Below are 20,063 nucleotides of genomic sequence, written 5' to 3'. Positions count from 1 at the left end.
GCGGCGACGGCGACGGCAAAATTCAGCCGAGGCTGTCCATATAATTGCTATCGCAATAAAATTCGGTGAGTCTGAGTCCGAGTGAGCCCTAAGCGCAAAATATGTATAGTTAAGGCGAAAGCCTTACGCTCCTCATCAAACACGAAAACTGGCCGTCGGCGTCGGCGACGTCAACACGAGTGATGCAAAAAAATCACCATTGCGTGATGACGTCACCATATGACGTCATCACGTCACAGATCGACAAAATTTGTGACGTCATCATGACGTCGCATAGCGTGACGTCCCATTCGCCTTCCAGTCGTCCTAGGCAAATGCGTAAGGGACCCTCTGACTTTTTCTAGAGTGAGCCTGAGGGAGCTCCACTTTTTTGCTAACCTATGACTTTGAAGGGACACTAAAGTGAAGCAATCAATCGGTTTAGATTGATAAGCTGTATTCTGAGAACTCTAACGTCCCTAATTTCACAATTACAAAATCACCATGCTTGCCGCGAGTAGACGCTTGGTAAGCGAGAAAACGCGCACAAAAAGAAAATGCGGGTGGCGACGCCACCTTTATTTCCTGCACCAAACGTCGTAACGTCATAGATTATGACGACATCGACAAGATCCTACGTAGTCCTCAACCAGTAAAAATGAAGTACATTGTCCTCTGGTGGGGACAGACTTAACTACCCCGCTTGAAAAAATTTCATTCAACCAATGTCCCCAAAATGATGAAAAATACGCTTTGCAATTCGTGACGTCACATGCGGCCATTTCGCACGAAATAATAAAACGAGATAGACCTTGATTTTCTCCTCTATTAACCTATAGTGATGGAAAGAACGACATTAGTGTTCTCAGAGTACACATCAATGTAAACTGATTCATTTTTTTGTTTCTTTGAAGTGTCCGTTTCACTTCAAAATCGATTTATGGTTGCCACTTACATTCCTCCACTGTCGTACTGAACGTTTATAGAATCACCTGCAACTACCCGCGTGTGCACGAAAAGCTTTGTTATTTTGTCCACTTTCTTCGCCTTCAGAAAGTTTGAGCCTACAGTGAGCATGTAGTCCTCGAAATCCTACAGTCAGGCAATCCATTCGGTCGCAATGGATGAAAACATGTGGCACAGCCACTGGAGCCTACAGACGCCATGCTATCAGTAGCCGGCGGCAGGGAAAGCTTCAGGTTCACTCATCGCGTTCCCAGCGAACGCGGCTATCTGATACCACGCGCAGAATGCCGAAGCTAGGCGTCGAGGGGGAGAGAACCGTGCGCTTCAGCGTACGTTTGTTTGCTCTCTGTAACGCCGGTGAGTGCGTCTTCGCTCCTGGAGGCGCTCTTTGCTCCCTAAGCATTGCCCTGGGTGATGGGTAACGAATGCGTTCCATTAGTGCAATTTTCACCAGGGATGATATTCACAAAATCATCGTGCACTGGTATTCTTACGATACATATTACGCCAATCGAATTATGCCGGGCATATCAATAGCAAGGTCGGCTGGTCAACTGCAATGCGCGCTTGCAAATGAAAGCCCTCTGAATCCCCCTCCTCCCACCCCCAATCTTTCATACTTTAATTTTGCATAAACTCACGGCGCCTATGGGAGCTATAGGCGTGTGGAGGGCACTCAAATCGAACAATGAGAGCAGGTACATGTGACGTACGTGGAGTCCTGTGATTACAGACAACAATCCTTTAGAGCACCGTATGGGCAGCATGCTCTGAAAATACGGTCAATCGCGGCGATCAGTATAAAAAAGATTTTTTAAGCTGATAATAAGTACACGTTCAACTCTTCTTTTATTTGTGAGGCAAAAAACTTGCTAGCGATAAAATAAGCATTCGAGATACATATATATGAAGCTGGACACAGAGAAGTGCATTCTTGTTGAATACAGGGTGCCAGAAGATATCGTGGACTGTGGGACTCCTCCGTCTTTAAAGGGGTACTGACAGAAAAATTTCGGCCTCGTGTTTTTTTGCTGCAATCTGTTGCTGGGGGCCTGTTAGTCATAACACGGCACATCGTTTGCTGCAGCGCCTGACAGATAATTAATTACATGCTCCTCATTACCGACCAGTGCAAGTTTCGGATTCAAAAACTACAAACCTCCGGGTGCAGCTTTCACTACCTAACGGGTGCAGCGCTCGATCACGTCAGCACACAGAACTGTGACGCACTTCCGCGCGGTTCGCGAGCAGTCACCGAAAAGTAGGCTAGTAGGCTGCTGGAGCGAACGCGGCAAAAAAAAAAAAAAAAAAAACGGCGGCTATGGCGTCATCATAACTTGCTGCAGCGTGGTCACGTGAGGGAAGTCACGGAGAGTCGCCTTTGAGGGAGGGTGTCGATCGCTCGCGCAAACTTCAAAATTTGTTTAAAATACCGTCCAAGCTATATTCGCTGCTGATATTTTGCAGATGATATACGCATGTTCACGGGAATCGATCCCGCAGGCTATCTCGGCCGCGAAAATTTGTGTCAGTGTACCCCTTTAAGCTTATGTCGGTACTCTGCCGAACCATTCTTTATCTCGCGATCTCTGTCAGGTCCATTGCTGATGTCATCTCTCGCGATTGAACAGAAGGTGTCGTGAATAATACTGCGCTCACAGCTGCATGCAATTTATGTGCGACCATAAAGCGAACTCTGAAATTAAGCCTGAAATCATTGCATTTCACGTTGATCCATAATTCGCCCATAAGCATTCCCCGTACGAGTGTCGCACACCATAGCGCCGTCCCTCCTCCTCAATCACAGCTCCATTAACTGTTTGTCCTGCGTCAATCTACATCCTATAATTCAACAGAATGGGTAATTAACTTGTGTTCACATGCACAGCCGGCCAAATCTTTAACTATCGTGCGCGAGCGCCGACTTTTTTGTGCCTCAGCGCCGTACGACGGAGCCAAGTTGCAAACAGGGCGAGAGTAAGCGCATGCACACGAAGCGCGCTCAGCTGGCCCCATCGTCTGCTTGGTTGTTCCTTCGTGAGAACGTCACGCTGCATTAACTCACTTCAGACGAACAGGCAGCGCGTCTTGCTCGTATCTTATATTCCGAAAATCAGCAAGCGACCGAGAAAATGAAATCCACAGATGTCACACGCCCGCGCGCATGAGATAAGCTGACAAATGTGGATCGTTCATTTGTTATCTGGCGACGCAAACGCTTTTTTAAATGCGAAGCATTTCTTAGCGAACTTCTGCGACTTTGAGCGTCTATCTGTCTGTCTATGTCTAGCCGCCTACGACTTTGTGCTCTCCTGGCCGTTTCGTCAATCAGATGTATACCAAAATTGGTGGGGCATAACATGACCTTATTACGAATATAAATGACAGGTCATAACATGAAAATCATGATATCCGTGTCATGAACGACATGATTTACATTCCACGGCCTTTGGGCTCTTGCGGCCGTTTCGTTAATTTCATATATACCAAAATTGGTACGGCGTGACAAGAGTTCATGGCGAACATAATGACAGGTCCTAACGTGCAAATCATGACATGCATGTCATGTACGACATGGTTTACATGCCACCCTCATGTCGCACTCGTGGCCGTTTCGAAATAACGGACTTCACAGGAACTTTTGCATTTGATTCCAACGCCCGTCTTTACAAGGAATGTTTACACGACCAATATACACGAAGTATATTCAGGAACGAGACCACAAATACGCAATAGTGACAAGCTAGCATCATTATAACTATACCAAAAAGCCATTCCGCTCCACCACTTATTATAAAAACATTTTCGTGATCAATCAACACAGTTAAAGTTATGATTTATCCAGCGTAAGAATTGAGGTTTCGTGTCACTGTCTTAGGATACCACCACCAACCCCCACCCCCTTAAAAAAAGTCAGGAGTCAATCAATCAATCAATCAATCAATCAATCAATCAATCAATCAATCAATCAATCAATCACTCAATAGTCAGGGGAAGATGGAAGCTTGCGATGAAAAATTCGTAAATAGGGTTTGTGTGCTGGAGCAGTTGCAGCCTTGTAGACAAGTCCGCTTGTCGAAACGTCGGCTCAAAAACACACTCCCCGTTTACGAATTGATCTAAGGATACATATTTCGCCGCAAAAAATCGAGGTTTGAGTTAGAATTTTGTAAATAGGTTATCTTTCACTTTCTCTGCAAATAAAGGGAAAAAAAAGGTATGAAAAATACTTGAGCGTAGTCTTTTCTCCTGAACATTCTTGTTCCATTGGGTCCAAGCATTTTGATATCAGAACGCTGCTATATGCAATGCGATGGCCGCCCACTCACACTTCTCCTGGGCGACAACAAGACTCCCAATTGCTGCTTGCGCGATTGAAGGCTGGCGCTCTTGCCCTGCGGGTCAAACGCCTGCACAAAAAGATCCTCGTTACCAAGGCGTAGAAGACCCACGGCTGGCGCATGGCATACAGATTGCGGCTGAGCACAATACGATGGTCTGGATGGCCACACGCGGTACCACGTGGATGGATGGATGGATGCTATGAGCGTCCCCTTTACAACGGGGCGGTGACATGTCTGCCACCAGGCTCGAAGAAAAAAAAAAAACTTCCTTATTTCATGTTGGCCTAATACCTTATCTACATTGATTAAATCTATGTTATTATACCAAAAAATATAACTTCACGGTCCATCTCTCTGCCTCTTAAGGCAAAATGACCTTATTTTTCCCCATTATTTAATACAGTGCAGGGACGGCGCCAGAGGGGCAGCGGTACCCCACACCAAACTTTGTCCTGCCCCACTTGCCCCCCAAGAGCAAACATAGTCAAAACAACGCATAAGTTCCCAGCCTCCCTGCCCTCCCTCCCGGTGGGACTCACTTGTCGTGGGTGCACCACCGCCAACCCCCAAGCCCCTGTGAGACTCCTGGCGCCGCCTCTGCCACTGTTCCCGTACTATTACAAAGTAAAGTACTGTTACTATTACAACGAAAATCATTACGCGATCCCTTCCGGCGATGCCGCAATATTACCTAAATATGCGATTACTCTCGCGGTCGAGAATACTATACTGAACGTAAGTTAAATAATGTCAACACAGAATCTATAATGAACTGATCGCGACGTTCGTTATAGATTCAGTGTCTGCTGCGTCTTAATTAATACAGGTCACATATGTCTAAAGGTCGCACACCGTCGTGACACCGTAACGCTAGCGATATGGCGTGCACGTAACAAATTCATCGTTCTACAGGCAACTTGTAGTAGAGGAATTCGCTGTAAAACAGTTACATGTTTTAACTGTGCAATGCAACCCCCCCCCCCGAAAATTTTCAATTTTGCATTGCATTTACACAAACATATAAACACATTGCATTGCACAAACACATAAAGGGTGGTTGAGCCCCCCACTCGAAAATAATTTCTGGCTACGCCGCTGTACTCATCTGATCAGAAATAACTCAAGCGCCCTCCCTCCGATGCTAAAGATTGGCCTGGGGCGTTAGAAAATAATAATAAACCCCATGTTCATTTTTTACCGCGCCGCTTCACGAGGTGCGGAAAATGGTCAGCAGCCACTCACGTTGGAGCTTTCGACCTGTTTGATCTGCTTGCTAGAAGTGTCGTCCGATAACCGAGCCGTCGGATCGTGGATCGCAGACTGCGAAGGTCGGGACGCCTTCGGCGCCGTCTCTTGACACGTTCGCTGCTCGGACTGCTTGGTCTCCTTGACCATGGCTGACGATGCGCTAAGCATACCAGGGCGGATCAGCGGGGCGACCTACAACCTTCCTCAGCTTCTTGTCTTCTTCTGGCACGCGACGTGCGGTCGTTGGTTGGTTTGTTTGTTTGTTTGTTTGCCCTGAGGAGTTGGTTGGTTGGACCTGTCGCGCGCTTGCCCACGTCTTCCTTTTCTCTGTTGTAGCGATCAGGAACATAAAGATTAAAAAAAATTAAGTCAGCATCGCACTTGTGGTGCCAAGCCTTAAGGAAGTGCGCAGCTGGGCTGCCTTCTTTGTTTCTCTTTTTTTTTTTAACACGAAAGTGTTTTATGCCGGGGTCCACCACGGCTCCATTGACGTATTTCCGTCAGGGATATGACGTTGTAAAATATAAAGACTAACAGATGGCAAAGAAAAAACTTGAAGAAAAAGTTCCGTCATCGGGAGTCGAACTCACGACCCCTCGCTCCGCAGCGCGCGGCGCGAAACGATTAAAGGAGTACTGACATTAATTTTAAAATTTTTCGAGTTGTTGCTTTAAATGAAAGTACGGGTGTCGAGAACCCTAAAAAGAGTGTCGTGGTGCCTGGGGATGCATTGCATATATTTTTAATGCCGCTTCTTTCAACCAGCAGTTTCGGTTTCGGTTTCAAGAGGGCGGCTTCATAGTGACGTGTCAAGTCTGCCCGTGACGTCACAGGCAGACTGCAACCCACGAAATATGCACCTGCTGTCCTTTGCTGTCAGTCGAACGTGGTTCATGATGAGTGAACTGTCGTCCAGTGCCTCCGACAGCGATTTCTGTGATGTAGGCTGCATGCAGAACCCAGACTTCGCAAACCAAGTGAGCTGACTTGAAACGTCATGGGGCTCTCCATGCGGTGAAGCTGCCTTGCAGATGCTGGGAGATGAAAACTTTAAAATCAAACTTAAATATTTATACGTGTTTCCCGGATGCGGTGTGGGGAGAGCGTTAACACTACATGCCAAGGAAACCAAAAACGTCCGTTTTGCTGCACTTCAAAATCGTGTCAGTACTCCTTTAAGCTACAGACGGCACGTTTTTCGCCGTGACAACGGCGAGCTTTTTTATGTACACCATTTGCCGGTGGCGGTACTCAGAGATCGGTGGTACATCAGCGTGTTTTCGTGATCACTAGCGAGATGGCGCGAAGGGCTCGAAGAGCGCGCTTTAGAGATCGCCTCCCCACGCGTCGCGATGAGTGCGCGCCTTTTACAGGGCGTGGTCGCTCGTGCGCGCCCTTATGTCGCGATTGTGGTGGTTTATACGTCTTGTGCTCTCACCGCAAGTTTGCTTTGATAGCACGAAGGTCACTTCGCTAACTGCAATGGATGCTTTTGCGAGCTGCTCACACAAAAATAAGCTACAATCGGGACAGTTCGCGCTCATCCTGTGTATGTTCGTTTCGTGCGTCCTTTCTGCTTGAGCAGCGCGTTGCAAGTTTCGAGCTGCTTGCCGTTCTTTGCGTGACATTACAATTTGTTGCTATAGCATTCATTCCTTCGCCCTTGGGGTGAAAGAATGCCCAACAAACGCTCAACTACGTCTCTGAAGATACGTTTCACTTTCGTGTTATACCGGTTCTATGACAGAGGGATCAGCCATGTTTTTCTCGTTTTGTTTCTTCATCTCTTTCTTTTTCTCTCGTCTCTCTATTTTTTCTGTCTATTTATTTCTATGTCTTTCTTCTCTTTCTTTGTCTCTCTCTCTATTTCTCGATTTCTTGCTTTCTATATATTCCTCTTTCTTTCATTCTTTCTCTTTTTCTTCCCTTTCTTTCTATGCTATACTTTACTCTCCCCTCCCCCTTTCCCCCGTCTCATCCTCACATCTCTCCTCCTCACCCTCACTTTTCTTTCCCATCCACTTGGTACACTATACTGTAGTGGGATACAACTTTAGAAATCCGCGGCATTTCCTCCTCAAAGGCGGATGTACACAAGCCTGCACTAATAGGCGCGCACTCCGACCTGACGTCATGAGCCGGACAGCCGGTGACCCGCCTTCAGAGAACATTGCCGCGTGCATGGGCAGGACTATTTCTTCAGTCGCGGAGGGCTGCCGCGCTTCGGTCGTTTGGGCGGGGCCTCTCCTGAATTCTTATGTTGTATCCGACTATATACAAGGATATGTCACGCTCTGCTAGCGTGCCTAGATAGCCGAATGGTTACGATACTCGCCTTCGCTGCGTGGGTACGCGGGTTCTAATACCGCCTCGTGAAAAAATTTTCTGCGTGATGAAAATTCGTCTTTCTCTTTCGTTCTTTCTTCTGTCTCTCTTTATTTATTCTCTCTCTCTCTGTACTCGTTCTCTCACCAATCAGAGTTATTCCATTCCACGCCAGACAAATCGGCGCACGGTTCTGGGAGCAAATGAAGAGGAGGACGAGCATAGCGCGTGCCGGTTCATGATAGCTTTTCTGTTCGCGGATTACAACCCAACGGCTGGCGTGAACAGTTCCACCGCTAAAAATTTCTAGGAGCTTCACTGACCTAAGTCGCGACCACCATTATAGTAGTTTTGTCACCATCTGCCTACATGAAAGCCCGGTCATCCCATTCAAAGTCATGGAAGAATTCTTGTAACACCTGTAACGTACAGCTACTCTATATTGTGGTTGGGGGGCACAATCACAAAGAGGCCGTTTGCACATATTGCGCAAGTGGAATCCTGGTAAACACTGTGATTATCCTCAATGGAACACTTTCCTCTGCCTCTACCCTTTGCTTTGACCTATCTATCTATCTATCTCTATCATCTATCTATCTATCTATCTCTCTATTCTACTAATCTATCTATCTATCTATCTATCTATCTTATCTATCTATCTATCTATCTATCTATCTATCTATCTATCTATCTATCTATCTATCTATCTATCTATCTATCCGAGAGCACACGAGTTTAGCCATCGCCAAACATTCCAGTTATAGACAGCTTCATATTTAGTGGGTCGGAGTAGTAGCGCATACACACTTTCTGTGGTAAATACCCGCTAGGAGCAGCGTGATGCTCCGTAGCGATTTTCCACTAACCTCGACCTTTTAAAAGATCTAGCCAGCTCCACGCCACCAAAGCCGTCGAAACAGCGAAGCCGATCCCTTCGGTCAGGCTATTGCCTTTCTATTGCCTACGTCGGGCGGCTTCTTCCTCGGCAGTACGAGCAGTCTTGGCCATTCTGGAAGAGCGAACTCCCGAAGAATCGACACCCTTCTTTATACCCCAACGAGCCCATCAATGAGCTACTTCTCGCAAACAGCTGGTTTCTCACGCGCCTTCCGCCGAGCCTCACCCTAGCCCCTCTTGGCGTGCCTACCATTGGTTCTTCCTTTTCAACTAGCTTCACTCTTGCCGACAGGGGCAAGAGTGAAGCTCCTTGGGAAAGCCCATTCCGTCAGGCCTTTCTCATCATGGCGCAGCCCTCCCCACTTCCTAACGAGCCTCACTCTGGCCACACCGCAAGGCTACGTGACCAGCGTTACACCGCCGGCGCCGGCGAAGGGTCGATCTGTATACAACGCATGTTTTCCGGCTGACGGTCGTTGCAGCACATTGGTGAGCGTTTCTCTGCTACACGTCTTTCTCATGTTCAGCCCCCGCAAACGGTGTCTTAGAAAATTTCCTATATCTATTCTCGTCGTTCATGGGCTGATACAGTGAATCACGTGTGGCGCATACCCGCATGCCATGGCCCGTTGTAGGCAGGTGTGCGCCACACGTGACCGGAGGAAAGGGTTTCACGACGTACGCGACACGCACGTCCTGTCAGTCATGTTCATCATACACGTATGTCCCCCTATGCCAATTTCGGCGTTCAGTCCAACCCGACTGTATCGAACTCAGCTAAACCGAATTACCCTTTATATCGAACTATTTTTGAACACGACAATGCTTTAACTTCAATGCACAGGAAAACTTACGGCTACATCGAACACAAATAGCCGTGGTACTTTATATATCGAACATCGCAACACGCCCCAAGTTGGCTTTTCCTCACATAAGGGGACTTTCCCGCATGCATTTGGGAAAGAGAGCGGTGTGATTAGGAGGGCGCCGCGCAATGTGAGTATCTCGCCATCGCGTGCCTTCTCCCATGATTCCTCGTCGTCACACTAGTCGGCCCGTCGTGCGGGGCCGCCGTTAAGAACCTGGCTGTTCTCCGCAAGGCTGGAGATAATCAATAAATTCGAACGTAGGGAAAAGGAGACTGACATCGCCTCTGCGTACAGCATCCGAAGAAGCACGCCGAGTACGACACTGAAAAACAAGGCAACCATTAGGACCAAGGCTTCCGGCGCCCGACGATTACGCAGAGCTGCGTATGAAGATGTTGAGGCGAGATTGTATGGTACATCGAGATTGTATTTTCTCGTGTATAACACGCCCCTGCATGTAGCGCGCATCCCCTACTACAAACCGCGCTGAAGTAATAACAAAAATATCCCCCTGCTCTGCCGTGAAGCCGCCGCCCATGCATTATCGTGAAGTAGTGCCGTAAAGCCAACTTGCAAACCAAAATTCGCACAGGAAATTCTGTAATTCCATAAAATATTTATATCGATTATTCGATATATCGAATAATTCGATCTAAATAAAAAAAAGAAACAGACGAAAAAATATAAAAAAGAAGAAACAAGATTTACTTCGATATATATATCGAAGTAAATCTTGTTTCTTTTTTTTTTGAGTTCGATATATGCGGGTTTGACTGTATACCAAGCTGGCGACCACGACGGCACCCAGAATATGGGCGGCTAGATAGATAGATGCTAGTTACCCCGTTGACGCATCCACCCATGACGTAGAAGTCACGTGCTAGAGGTCATGTGTTTAAATCCTGGAGAAACTTTTATTGGTCACTTACTTTGAGCTTACTTTATTGCATTGTTACATAAAGCTTATTAATACTTTCAATTTTACATATATGGGACACTGCTGTCACGGATCAATATTTGAGAGGAGGTAACTGCGCGCTTGTACGATGTCAACATGCTGCCGTAAGAACTTTGCGAACAAGCGGTGTGATAATGAGGTTACAGGGGCTAAAACAACCATTTCGGCTGGTTTCGGTTTCCCTCCACCCTTTTCCACCGCATAGAGGGGTAGGCGTAGCCATCCGTCGTGGCTACTTCAACATCGACAACGTAACAAGACGTCAGCGATTACGTCATTAGCGTGCAGCCAACCACCGAGCAACGCATACTCCACGTGTCGATCGTGTCAGCGACTTGCAGGCAGCGCGGTAACGAAGTGCGGTGCGAGGCACTGACGAGGTAAAGAAATACGCAACCCGCGCGACAACTGCAATGCTGAAACCACATCACAGCAGGATCAAAGCACAGTTTCGTGGTGCGTAAAGCCAAATGATGAGGTCAGTGCTTTCAGTGCTACGTAATGTTGCCCGGAGAAGTCTTCGCAGGAGAAGACTGGTCGGGTACAGGAATTGTTTTTCATAACAGCGTCTGCGCGGCACTACGATATTCGTAAAATCTTATAGCCGCGGCCTTCTCTACCAATGAGCGAGCTTGTTTGGGAGGTGCAAAAATATAAGCAGGGCCCTGGCTTTTAAAGGCCAACTCCGACGATTTGTCGAGGTCGATGGATCTCAATGAAATTCGCTGGGTATGTTCCTTTGAAGGTTTCCGTCATTTATGCCAAATTACAGGCTTGAGACACGCGCAGATTGTTTGCAAATGAATTTTAAAGATTGTCTGCAAACGGCCTCCCGGTTTCCCACAATTATTGGCAACATTGCGTCTGTGACGTCAATATTGTTATGGCGACGGAAGTGACGCAGCCGTGGGCACCGCTAACTGTCATTATCAGACGCGGCACTGTCAGTTGCAGACATTACAGCTGATGCGCGGCGTGCACACCTCTCCACTGTGCGCCTGCTCGTCCGGCTGTCACAGTTTCATACTCCGCGCCGGCGTGATCGGCATGCCTTGCACGACTTCCGGTTCGTAACAACTACTACGTCATACGTAGACAGTACACTCGGTTGGGTTTCGGTTTCGGTATTGCGTCTTTTTGCTTAATAAAAATTATTTTCGAATTTGCTGAGCATTTCTGCTATCGGGCGCGTGACAAGAGTGTCTCAGGAACGTAAAAGCACCATTACCTTGACATGGTGAAAAAATCGCCGGAGTTGGCCTTTAAAGAGGCTTGTAATGCTTATAGCAGGCATCAAAGAGTGAAAAAAAAAGTTTCTACAGGGTTTTCAGGAAAAAAATTGGTAAATCAAACTATGCAACAAATGTTACTATTAAAATATTCTAATCAGAAATAATAAGGCACTTGTTTTCAATTCCCTTAACCTTTTAACTACGCTGTACCTTATGCATACTATGTAGCAAGTACAGCTATCAAACATGTCACAGTAATGAAGTTTTACAGCAGTAATGCATGTTCATTTGCTTGGCAGACACAAGTAGTACTATTATATGTTAAGATGTGTGCTCGAGTATGCATGCTGGGCATGGGACCTTTCCAACTGCAACTGACAAGGAGACTGAAATGTGCAGTCTGCAACTGCAACAAAATACGCATGCCTCGTATAGCCAGGAAGCTTAGTGCAACAAAGCCGTCGACAATACTCGAACTTTACAAGCACTGAATAGCATTCTTTTAACAGAAACTAGTACACAGCATATGCAATTCCCAAATGGCCGTTCAAAAGCGTGTCTTCCAATTCTTGCTCGTCAATAATGCAGAACAGTGTGGAACTCTGGAGCATAATCCAAGGCTCCAGGTAATCTTGAAGTTCTTCAGGACACCATCCTTAATACAGGAGACTCATATTAATTCAAACTTTCGGTTAATTTAAAGAAATTTTTGGTTGGCCCAGTATGTTTTCAATGTATTTTAAAGCTACTAATTCAAACTGCTTCAACGTGTTAATTCATACTTTATGCAGGTCCTTGGAGGAAAATATTTGCACTAACAATCCGGTGTCGATCAAAGAAAAAAAGAAAAAATATCACAGCATATCCTTGAAGTGAATGATGATGAGTGGTCAGAGCACAGGGGCATCATTTGGGTAACCTTGAATCTCCCGTACATCGCCCACTCGAGCATGCAAACGAGTGACAACACGTGTGTACAGTATACCATGTAATGCCGCTCTATCGTAGACCGAGAGTCCTCCCACTTCCCGGCACCTCTTGTACACTTCATTCGCTCTGACAGGCGGCAATTGACGCAAATCGCCACACAGAATCATATCCCCCAAACGGTTCGTCCAGTCTTTGAGCAATCTGTCTGAGACGGCAGTCAACGGCGTTCAAGTTTACGTTCGTTTTCATCCATGGCAGAAAGAGAATGTGTGGTCTGGAACACGCATTTGCATCGCAGCGTCCTCTCGTGTATTAAAGTGACATAAAGAGTCGATGACAAAGCTCGGTTCTAAGGCCCATAATGTGTACGCTGAAATCGCCGACTAGTATACAGGGTTTGTGCTTGTAGGTGTTTTATATTGTGTTGTCAAAATTACGATTGTTGTTCGTCTATTGTAAACCTTTTTTTGATTCACATACATACATATGTTTCGACTATAGCAACGGTTTTCTAACCACCGTGACAGCGGACAGTGAGCGTCGACGACAAAGCTAGGTCCTAAGGTTTATAATTTCTATGTTGAAATAGCAGACTAGTATAAAGGGTTTGTGCTTCTATGTGTTTTACATTGTTCTGTCGCAATTATTACACGCCCTTGTGCACCGCAGCGCCCCTAGAGCACTCCATGCAAAACTGAGACACACTGCTGCCTCGCCGGACATGGGACATGCCTCGACCCTAAGGTGCTTTGCCCCTAAAAAAAAAACAGACAATCTGGCCTTGGTCAGAATAGCATCCCAAGATAGCAGGCAAACATGGCACATTTCGTCCCTTAATTATATACGCATGCACGTGCCGTACAATAACAATTACCAGTATGATTAATTGTTAACGTGTGAAAGTATTATACGAGCACTGACACAAAATTTCGAAGGCGAGATAATGAGTGAAATAGATGTATGTGGAGCCGTACACAACGTCTACAAAATGTCAAGGGCCAATATAGCCTAGAACATATTTAAAATCAATTTTAAAGTGCATGCCGTGCGACTGAGCGAGATGCGAGCGCTTCGCGACGCCGACATCAATGCGGCGGATGTGTAAACAAACCTACGTCACGAGTTTGTGTTGGCTGGTTGTGCCCTTGCGCTTGCGCCGTGTTACCTGCCATTTCTTCCTCCGTGCCTGCGGCTTTGCGTTATGCCCGCTCACGCTAGCGGCAAGCCTGCCGCAACGGCGCGGTGCCGCAGAACGTCGGCCATCGCCGCACGTGCGAGAGCTGTCCAACTTGCACGGCAAGCTTTGCCGGCGAGGCATTCGCGCCTCCGAAAAACATGGCAGCACTGCCAAAAGTGGTTGTCGTCCACTTCGAATCTATCAAGTGGCCGCCGTGCGCTCTGTAACGTGTAAGTTCCGAACTGATGCTTCCATTGCTTTAGATTCACGTCCTTAAACTTCGACAGCAATGTATTCGTCCCGATTCGGCGCCGTTTTTGAGAGCCATAGTCAAATAATCGATGCTGTAAGCTTAGCGAGTCGAGATGGGCGCTTCCGAATGCTCGGAGGACATAGATTACGCGTTTGTTAGTTGTTTCTAATCCTCCATAGCTGGCGCCACTTGACCTGGTTCGGCGCCCACCACACCCACGCTCGCGCGCCCGCCTACGTCACAATTTTGCGTGTTCACGTGGCCAGCTGGTTTTCCCGGCCTCCGGAGGATGCTGCCTAGCTCGGTGCTCTTTGAAACCGAAACTGCAACTGGGCGCTCTAAAAACGTCTCTGAATAAATAACCGTCGCGCACTCGCACATACGAGGTTTGCAGCCGTGATAAGTGGATATCATAAGCTATCTATTGCAACAAAAAAAAAACAAGGTGCAAAATTTTTGTGTCAGTGCTCCTTTAACTGGCAATCATTCACAGCTGTCTATGATGTAGCTGCGACACTAAGAAATAATAAACACCACAGCACAAGTTGGTATATTATTTCGAGTCATTTATGAGAACTGCTAACTCAAGCTTCTGATACCACAAAGAAAATCCTGAGGCCCCCCCCTTCCCGGAGTTTGGATTATCAAGAGCCTACTGCAAATCCAGATACATAATGGCAGACTTATTTCGTTTGGTAATTTCACAGGGAGAGAAGTTTCACTTTAGTAACGCATGTAAACACATTTCCACTGATGGGGATGTTTCCTATACTCGGTAATTTGGTTAAGAGTTTCAAAAGCTTTTAAATGAGCTAACTGGACTAGACCTAAGGGTCCCTCTTCGGACTTGACAACAGCATTTGATCATTTGAAAGAACATGAGCATACAGTAAGTTTTTTTGCGCTCAACTCAGAACTTGGTTATTTTTTTTGTCACACTACTACTAGCACCAGTAATGTGCTCCCTCATGCAACAACTTAAGTCAACAGTCACACCTCTTTTCACAAACATACTTTATTAACCAACAGGCATGAGGCAGAAATATGCAGAATTAACTACGTCGTCTCAGCATTTAGTATTAGCCAATTGTGCCTTACATTTGCAAATCAGAAATGACATTTTAACTTAAATACAACTCTAATTACAAAGTGAAGGTTGAAGATTTAGGAAAAGGAACACAGTAAAGCCAGGACAAGTCTACCATTTCAACAGGCTCTAAACGATAAGGAAGACTGCAATGCCCCATGACTCCCTTGCAGCCGATTGCCACCTCAAACTGAGCGAATGAAACAATGAACACTGAAAATTGGCAGCAGTATACAAATGTATATTTACAGTCATGAGACTATTGTACAAGTTTTCTACAATATTTCCTATTTTCTCCTTCCTGGACTTTTCGACCTTGATCTCCTAGTTTTGGACCTTCGCACTGGAGATGGACTTTTACTGTGCGACCTGAAAGCAAAAAAAAATAATGAGATGCCATTAGAAAAAAAGAAAAAGTAGTTGTTAGGATAAAGACCGCGGTGAGAAATGCCCAAGGAAATTGCACAATGCTCAACCTTAGACAAGAAAAATATGAGAGACTTTTAATTCAGCAATAAGAAAGCTCATTTGGCATTGCTTTCAGGACAAAAAAGAAACCACAAGAAAGTAAGCCAACTTCGCACTAGTGGTCTCAAGCCTAAAGGAACAGCGGTGCTGGGTGGCCTTCCTTGTTTCTTTTTATTTTTCCCTTTCTTTTTTTTATTGCGACAGCAATTATAAGGACAGTCTCGATGGGTTTTTGCCGTCACCGTCATGTCCCTTATGAAATCCAAATGGATAAGATCCCCCCCCCGCGCATCGTATGTTCTACCGCGGGTAAAAGCGCGCGAGCGGGGGCGACGAACGCGGCCGAAGCAGAGATCCAACGAGCCAGCCCATATCTGTCGCTCGGAGAGTGCATGCGATAACATCACCCCGCTCGGGAGGCCTGCTGTTGAAGTGGACAGGAAACGCCCCGCCCCTCTTTAACGAGCATGAAAAGACGCAAGGAGGGGAGGGTGTCGCGCGCGCTATCTCGACAGCCATCACAGCGGGCGGCTCGTATACCCTTCTATGTGCTGCGCTCTCAACGCGAAGTGACTATGCGGACAGAGCATCTCTCCCTGGAGCGGCCGTATTCTCTCACACCAGCGTTTTGGAGTTACGCGAGATCAGATACGAAACGGTTAGCTGCCAGCCTCACTTCATACAACACTACAATTTGTTGCTATCGCATTCACTGCTTCGCCATTTCGGTGAAACTGTGACTTTCTTTCTCTCTTTCTTCCTTTTTATATTTTTCTGTTCTTTCTATCTCTTTTTTATCTGTTTATTTCTATTTCTTTCTCTTTCTCGCTCTTTCCATTTCTCCCCTTTCTCTCTATTCTCGCTTCCTCTATCTCTTTCCGTCTTGCTCTGTGTTTTTTCCATCTCTTTTCTCTCAGTCTTTCTATCTTTTCTGCTGTCTTTCTTCCCTTTCTTTCTCTCTTTCTCTACACACGTGTAGGGCCTGCACACAGCCGCATGTAGTGAGTGGAGGTGCCTGGCTGGAGAGGTTTGCAGCTGCACAAAGTGTTCACGTGATCAGCTACGCGTAGTCTCAGAGAAGTACTGGCAGGAACATGTCACGTGAATAGCTTTACGTGGTTTTCGTGGGAACATGTCACGTGACTATCTTTACTTGGTTTCGGCAAGAACATATCATGTGAGCAACTTTACGTGGTTTTCACATCATTCCTCCTCATCATCACTTCCCTTTTCCACCCTCTTGCTATCGTACTATGCTGTGCATGGCAATGCCAGGCTAGGAGCTGCTTGGCACATAACCGCTTTATGTGGTTCACACCCACCGAGTTTTCTGTCGGCTCTGCACAGCATAACGCAAAGCTTAACAGCCCCGCAGTAAAAATAGGCTCAAGCATCAAAAGCACAAAATGTGAAAGCAACATATGAATATGAACACAACAGTTCATCATGCTACATTTGCGAGTACCCGGAACTAGTTTAATGTCAGAGAGTGTTAATTCTCCGTTCAGACGGGCATATTCGGGGTACCATGCAACGAGTGCCACTTTGGTAGCACAACAACATGCTACATTAAAAGTTGTCATTTATGAATGAAAGCACAGCCAAAGAGGCTTGCTTTAACTCGCCCAGACAAAAAAATAAATCAAATACCACAGATTCATGCACGTGCAATAGACATATCGGTTGGCCAAAAGGCCATGCTGAAAGCATCAACACTTGTTTCCTTAGAAAATGATAACACTTTAGCTAAGACACAAACATGTTAATTTTTTATTTTTATACTGCACTTCAACTTGGTTTTGTAACTGCTGCTGTCAAGGCTACAGACCTTAAAGAGACTAATTTTCTACAGTATCTGGCACATATACATAACAATTCATAAACCTTTTAGGAAGAACCAGCATCGGTATGACGAGGTACAGTTAGGTAGAAAGTTGAGTCCCCCATCTCCTAAAAGAAAAAGTTGTGCCCAAATGGTTAAAGGGTCCCTCACCAAGCCACACTGCAAATTTTGGATTTGAAATAGCAAGAGCAAGGAATGTCAAGTACACGCAGCATATGAGGGATGGACGTGACATGACAGCAAGTCGCACGATCGCATTCACCTGCCTGCTCCCCCAGTTTGCCCTGACCAACAGCATGTCTAAGTCCTAATCTTCTATACTTTCACCTTCCTTCACCAACCACACTATTTCCTGATGTTCCTCAGCAGCTCTGACACCCTTTCCTTTCTCAAACCTCCTCACACTGTCTTGTTACAGCTTCACCGAGTCTTGGCCAACCGAATCACGTCATGTTGGACGCACCATAAAAAACCCAGAGAACCATAGAAAAGGTCTGAAGTGGCGAACAGGCGATCGTTTGAAAACCAAACCAGTGGCTACGTGACTGAACCGTTACCGACTGGTCGAGCTAACCTTTTAGACACTGCCTGCCGCGGCGACCGGGTGATGTTGTGATGGTGGTGCCTTTCCCGTGACGGTGACCGGGAGGTGTCCCTGCCGTGTCGATGGTGGCGATGACTGATGCCTGGTGGGGGAACGTGACCGGTGGCGGGATTTGGATGAGGACTTGTGTGACCTGTGGCCGTGGGGATACTATTTCTGCAGATGGAGCCCTGTCACTGCTCCGTTCCCTTCCAGTGTTGGCAGCAGGTGAAGCCGGAAGCGAGTCAGTAGGAGCTCGTGAGATCTCGGCAAGCCTGCAGGTGTAGTACATGATACATGAGGTACTTCATATCCCTTAGGAGTAAGTCCCATACAGCTCGACAAGTACTACAGTGAAACCTCGTTAATACGTACCTGCCGGAAACGCGGCATAACTACGCACTAAACGGTAGTACGCATTAAACACCAAGTACAAATTTGCATCTCCTAGCGTGCACCATCGCCCAAATAAATAAAGTGCCACAGCAAATATTGCCTAAAGTACCCACCGCAAAGCCTTTTCTTTCTTTTTGCCAAAGTGGAGAAAACATCCTGGCACACTTGCACGACCGCCCGATAACGCGTAGTGGCGACGCCGAAGAGCATTTCGAAACTATTGCAGGGTCCCTGATACGTGGTCAACGCAGTGACCGACATAGCGACAGAAGGGACAGTGTGATTTCCGCGGTATATGTGCGTGCGTCTAACCGCGATCTGCCACTAAACAAAAACTGACACAGTTCCAGTGAAACGCGGTACGGCCGCGTGGAGCCGGGAGCCGATCGTCTCCCGGCTAGTTGCGTGCAGCGCGTCGCCTACTCGGCTCACGCCGTCACTACCGGGCCGCTTGCTGTGCCGCACGCGCGCATTTATCGTGGAATGTTGTTCGTACCCACTTCGCTCCAGATCGTGCACAGATGCGGCGAGTAGCTTGTTCGGTTAACGCAGCGATGACGAGCTTCATGCAAGCGATGCGCACTCCGCGATGCTCTAGCGGGTCCCTGGCAGCGGACGGAGGCGCGTTGTGTGGTCGCCTAATAAAAAGCTTGCAGTATGGTTACAACCGCGCTACGCCTTGCAGTATCGTACACGTGCGTTTAGTGTGATAGCGTCAATGCAGCGAGGTTTTCTCGGCGCCCGCGCACCCGCAACGCTAACTATGCAACAGCGATCTGCTTTCGGTTCCTACAAAGCGGTGCGCGCCTTATGACGGCTTAGTAGCGTTGCTGTCGGGCTAGTTGATACGCGGCTTAAGTTCTTTGACCCTACCCAAGCATTTGTGCCATTAATTCAACTTCAGCCTTGAAGACGGCCGCGCACAACGAAGCGGCAGCGATCGGCGGCCCAGCGTGTTCAGGTTGTCGCCTAATAAAAGCGTGCAGTAGGCTTAAAAAGTAGCGCTGCGCCACACGCGTGCCCGAGCAGATAGCTGAAGATACTTATTGTGATAAGGTTGTCGGCGCGTTCATCGGTGGCCGCCACCTCGCCTTCATTCTTCCCCGATGCTTACCCGCAAAGGCGTCGCCGCAATCGCGCGGAAGTCGGAATCGGGGATTGACTGACCTGCGCACTTTTCAAAAAAGGCGGAAGAAATTTGGCGGCACATTCTGGCGTCAGGAAGTCGAGCAGCACAGTAAAATTTTATGGCACAAAAAGCTATCGCGGTACGCAGGGTACGCACTAACCGGTAGGCACCGGGCGAACCACTACGGCTTAAGCGGTCAGCGAATGCATTGGGCTCTATGGGACTCGGTCCGGGGATTCGTCGCAGCCTACTGTTTTTAACCGTTAGTACGTTTTAAAAGCGGGTACTATTAACCGAGGTTTGACATATAATTATTACAGTGAACGCTGTACATCTCAAGATTATTGTTTGGCAAATAAGCTTTGAGCAGAGACAAAAT

At 47.0% G+C, this 20,063-nt stretch overlaps 2 protein-coding genes across 3 annotated transcripts in view; one reads left to right on the top strand and one right to left on the bottom strand.

Annotated features, from left to right (window-relative positions):
• Nucleotides 1-20,063, top strand: part of LOC119396060 (inositol oxygenase) — a 254,688-nt gene that overhangs the window by 150,079 nt on the left and 84,546 nt on the right. The gene's annotated exons all lie outside the window — the stretch shown is intronic.
• Nucleotides 15,491-20,063, bottom strand: part of LOC119396061 (splicing factor, suppressor of white-apricot homolog) — a 50,946-nt gene continuing 46,373 nt past the window's right edge. The window contains exons 12-13 of one of the 2 annotated variants that reach the window (XM_049416883.1): nt 18,151-18,434; nt 15,491-15,634 (exon numbers count right to left, since the gene is read on the bottom strand). In XM_049416883.1, coding sequence (XP_049272840.1) covers nt 15,525-15,634; nt 18,151-18,434 — 394 coding nt within the window. In that variant the 3' untranslated portion in view covers nt 15,491-15,524. The remainder of the gene's footprint in view (nt 15,635-18,150; nt 18,435-20,063) is intronic. The other variant, XM_037663124.2, reaches the window with a different exon arrangement.

Source organism: Rhipicephalus sanguineus, chromosome 6 (genome assembly GCF_013339695.2).
Source record: "Rhipicephalus sanguineus isolate Rsan-2018 chromosome 6, BIME_Rsan_1.4, whole genome shotgun sequence".
Taxonomy (NCBI): Eukaryota; Metazoa; Arthropoda; class Arachnida; order Ixodida; family Ixodidae; genus Rhipicephalus; species Rhipicephalus sanguineus.
The sequence above is the reverse complement of the archived record's forward strand: the minus strand, read 5'-3'. Positions and strand labels throughout refer to the sequence as shown.